This window comes from Microtus ochrogaster, unplaced genomic scaffold, assembly GCF_000317375.1.
Source record: "Microtus ochrogaster isolate Prairie Vole_2 unplaced genomic scaffold, MicOch1.0 UNK8, whole genome shotgun sequence".
NCBI lineage: Eukaryota > Metazoa > Chordata > Mammalia > Rodentia > Cricetidae > Microtus > Microtus ochrogaster.
Window position 1 is genome coordinate 10483367 of NW_004949106.1, and position 4590 is coordinate 10487956.

Genomic DNA, 4590 nt, shown 5'->3' on the forward strand with positions numbered 1-4590 from the left:
AGCACCAAGATTACAAAGATTTTGACCCTTTTGTGTTTTACATTTTAGTTACTAGCACTTATATTTCAGTCTATATTACTATTTGTTTGGACTGTGGAATTGGATAAGATCTAAGAGTGCTCTATGGCTGTGTACAGGCTGTTTATTGTTGCATCTGTGACTTAGAAAGGACTTTCCCATTGAGTGACCCTCGTACCTTTTTCAGAATTGGTGGAGTATGTGTGGGAGTGTATTTCTGAACTTTCTTTTGTTTCATTGACCCCACCACCATCATGGCTATCCATGGCTTTATCATACTCAGTCACTGACATTCACACTGAGAAACCAGTGATTTCCAGATGGACTTCTACCCTTACTCAACAGGGAAGTAACAGCAAGTATTCTCAAACAAATGTCCTGTGTTTGCCGCCCTGTTCTTTCCTGCGTGGTTTCTTCTGTGAGACTCGATCCTGTAATTCCTGCATCCTAAAACAGAGTACTACAGAAAGTTTTCTTCCTTTTTAGGAAAGCATAGCTAATGCATTGGCCGTGATTAGTTGTTTTTTTTAGTGAAAGTAGAAGATACATGAGTGTGTGTGTGTGTGTGTGTGTGTGTGTGTGTGTGTGTGTGTGATAATGGTTGTCAGAACGTGGTTTTTCCTTTCTCAAAAGAAAACCTTTAGTGTATGGGGCAAGTGTGCAGGTCCATCTATGTGCACATTTGTGTGGGAGCCCGCGGTGAACACTGGGTATCTTCCTCCATCACTGTCTACCTTGTATTTGAGACAAGGTCAACAATTAGGATAAGACTTGCTAGCCAGGCGGTGGTGGTGTACACCTTTAACCCCAGCACTTGGGAAGCAGAGGCAGGCGGATCTCTGTGAGTTCGAGACCAGCCTGGTCTACAAGAGCTAGTTCCAGGACAGGCTCCAAGCCACAGGCTCGAAACCCTGTCTCGAAGAGAAAAAAAAAAAAAGACTTGCTATCTAGCAAGCACCAGGGATCTTCCTGTATCCATCACTGGGATTGCAGGAGGATAGCGCTTGTGCCCAGCTTTTAATATGGTTCTGAAGGATTGAATCCAGATCTTCACACTTATGTGGCAAACATATTACTAACTGATACCCCCCAGCCTTGTGATACGTATTTTTCATTTTTATGATGTCTTATGAACAAGTAATTGCATTCTTTTCTAATGTTGTAAGAATTTTAATAAGAAATTTGTGGGGGGAAAACAGGCAATATAGAAGTCTAATGGGAAATTTTACATGTAGTTGAGGTAAAGTATAAGTTCTCTAGAGAAATTTTCATTTAGATACATATGTGGTATCTGAGTGTGCACAGGTATGTGTCAGTGTGTGTACCTGTGGTGCTTTGAGTCCAGAAGAGGGCATCAGATCCCTTAGGGCTGTAAAGAGTTGTTTGCTGAACAGCAGCTTGTTATATGGGCGCTGAGATCTGTACTCCTGGCCCCATGACCGTATCGCCGGTGCTCTCAACTTCATTCCGGGAGATTCCTGTTTGCACCTTTAATCAGTGTTACCATCTCTCTGCTACAGCCCATGTACTCCTAGCCGCAGTATGCCAATCACTGTGGCACAAAACCTGTAATCAGGAGACTAAGGCTGGTGTGTATCTATTTCAAAATTGCCCTGGGCTACACAGACCCTGTTAAGCTGCATGTCAGTAATTATGACAAAAGCATATCGGCACACATTAAGTCCAGGCAGTATAGTAGAAACAAGTAGGAAGAACCCACTTGTTCATTAACTTCTTTGTGTAAAATATATTCAGCACTTAACTAAGGCTCTTGGGAAGTTAGCAAGACAGCTTTCTTGTTTCTGTGTTGCTCTCTGTAGATACTTAGACTGACCATGGTGTTTTATCATCTTGGAAAGGTGTCGTACTGAGTTGCACTTATTCTAGCTATACCAGTATGGTAGAGTGTGCCTTCTGAGAGCTCACAAGACACTGGTACTTTGAAAGGCAGGTCCCTTACATATCAGTCCCATTTTAGTATCCCTTTAAAAAGTTTCACTGATGACTCCGAATGTTCAGCCACGAGAGTGGTATCAAAAACTTGCTTGAACTTGTCTAAAAAGTCATAGTCAGTGCTGAATCTGAATTTGTTTGCCCAGAGCACCACAGTGCCCGGCTGGGAAAGGTGCACCATGGTAGCCAGAAGCTTATCGAGAAAGTAGTGGTGGTAGACCACATCAGAGGCCAGGATGTAATCGTAATAAAAGTTTGACTTAGGGAACTTCTGGTCCAGGTCTTCCCCCCATACCAGTTCCTTCACTTCAGGTAGATGAGCTGCACGTTCCAGTGTGTTTTTTAAAAGATTGTATTGAAGATTCCCTAGGACATCAGGCAGATCTGTTGCTGTGACTTGGGCTCCTAAAAGAAAGAGAAATGGCAATGTAACCAAAATTTTCTTTACTAGAAGACAGACAATGACCATCTGCATCTCTAAACCATGCCTTGGGATAGGCTGAGCAAGCTGATATTATTTAAGCTGGACAATTTTCTCCTGTATTTCTGACCTGTGTTCTTTGTGCACCACATTTGATGTCAATAGCACCCCAATTTGAACCTCCACCCCCACTCATGAATGCCAAAGGGATTTGGTTTCATACCTTTGGACTTTCAACTTCCTTGCCTGAAAACTAAATGAATTGAAATAGCTGACTAGCGTCTCCATGACTGGTATCTCTGAATAACTAACGATGCCTGTCATGTGACATTTGGGAATGATTCAATGAAATTGAAGCCAAGCCATACCGTGTCAGCAGTAAGAGATCAGAATTGTCACAGAAGAGATTTCTTTGGAATGGGAACAAGAAAGACACATACCTAAAAGACTGGACACGATGGAAACAAGTCCTGGTCCGGCACCGATTTCAAGTATTTTAGCATCTTGGAGATTTAATTCTTCAGTATGGTCTTCCAAATACTGGCACAAAACTGTAGCCTAGAAGACATTAACAACAATTTCCGTTTGGGAATTGGATCACTGGAAGCTAGGAGCAGACCACCGTACACTTGTAGTTGTTCACATTATGGTGTAACTCCAAATATTTTCAGCTTAATAAGTGTTCTCTAAGAACCAAGATAGCCAGCTACTGAGGCTCAGATCTGTAAGCACAGAACTTGAGCCAGCCCAAGCTACTGTATGATTCTGTCTCTTTCCTACATCGAAAAAGAAAGAGAAAATGTGTGGATATTATAGTTCTAGCTGAGGAACTGGAGAAATAGATTAGTCTTGTTGTCTGTGTCAGACCTGACTGATCTCAAAGGAGAAAGAAGGGAAAGGAAGAGAAGGTTGTTCCACTCTTAGAATAAATGGGAACCATGTACTGAAAAATAGCAATTCCTGCCAGCTTTGTCATGTTGGTTCTCTAAGTGCTCTAAGGTAAGTTGAATAAATTTGAGCACCTTTCCCCCAGTTATCTCATCAAAATTCAGATTAATAAGGACTGTGGCCTTGGACAGCTGGCCAATTTGGAGTCCTCCCCCGCTCCCCCTTCCCTTCTTCCTCTTAGCTGATAAACATGGTCAGAATAGTACTTCTTCATGTGTTTGGAGTAGCTGGTTAAAGACGCAGATCTGAAGCTTCTGTGGGTCTGGATGAGCCCTGATGATGCCAGTCTTGACTACAATGAGAGCAAATTAGTTTCCATTGTTCATTTATTCTTTTGTTTCTACTTCCCCAAAGTTTTCTTTTTTTTTTTAATATTTATTTGTTATGTATACAATATTGTGTCTGTGTGTATGCCTGCAGGCCAGAAGAGGGCACCAGACCTCATTACAAATGGTTGTGAGCCACCATGTGGTTGCTGGGAATTGAACTCAGGACCTTTGGAAGAACAGGCAATGCTCTTACCCTCTGAGCCATCTCTCCAGCCCCCCAAAGTTTTCTATAATGAGATAACTCATTGATTCACCAAAGAAGTGTTATTTGCATCAGCTGGGCATGGTGGCACACACCTTTCTTCCCAACACTTAGGAGGCAGAAGGAAGAGGATCCCTGTGAATTTAAGGCTGCTCTGGCCTATGTAGTGAGCCCCAGGACTGCCAGAACCCCCGCCCCCCGTATGTGTGAATGGAATGCCACCTAGCAATGCAAGTATGTGCAAGAGAGTAGCAAACCCATGCGTACACAGGCCAGGATTGCAGTGTGGACGTGGAGCTTGGAGATGCAAAGCGGTTGAACTCAATAGTTTGCACTCTACTTTCTATCTGGGCTAGGCAGGAGATTATTGGCTAGGGAATTCCTGAACACCCGATTTCATCATTGCAGTTCATAAACTGAATAGCACAGTAACCCTATTCACCTCCATTGCATCCTGTGCCCCTGTTGAACAGATATCTGCAGGGATAACAGCAGTTATCTAGGCTTCCAAGGCACACTCGTTGCAGGGGCTAAGGCTTGTAAACCAGTTACAAAATACTGTGGTTTACGTGGCATACGCAAGGCATACAAGTTGTACAGGGCAGACTACAGACCAGCCTTCCTCCTGTGGGAAGAAAAATCCAAGTGGCCTGCCAGGTGAGAGTCATAGATGCCAGAGAGCAGCAAGGCGAGGAAGGGGGCTTTGGTTGTCAAGGAGA

General features: G+C 43.2%; 1 protein-coding gene across 1 annotated transcript in view; it reads right to left on the reverse strand.

Moving 5' to 3' along the window:
• Positions 1–982: 982 nt before the first annotated feature.
• The window catches only part of Mettl21c (methyltransferase like 21C), a 27826-nt gene continuing 24218 nt past the window's right edge, over positions 983–4590 (reverse strand). The window contains exons 4-5 of the mRNA XM_026788843.1: positions 2833–2950; positions 983–2376 (exon numbers count right to left, since the gene is read on the reverse strand). Of these exons, the coding sequence (XP_026644644.1) occupies positions 1982–2376; positions 2833–2950 (513 nt within the window). The 3' untranslated portion in view covers positions 983–1981. The remainder of the gene's footprint in view (positions 2377–2832; positions 2951–4590) is intronic.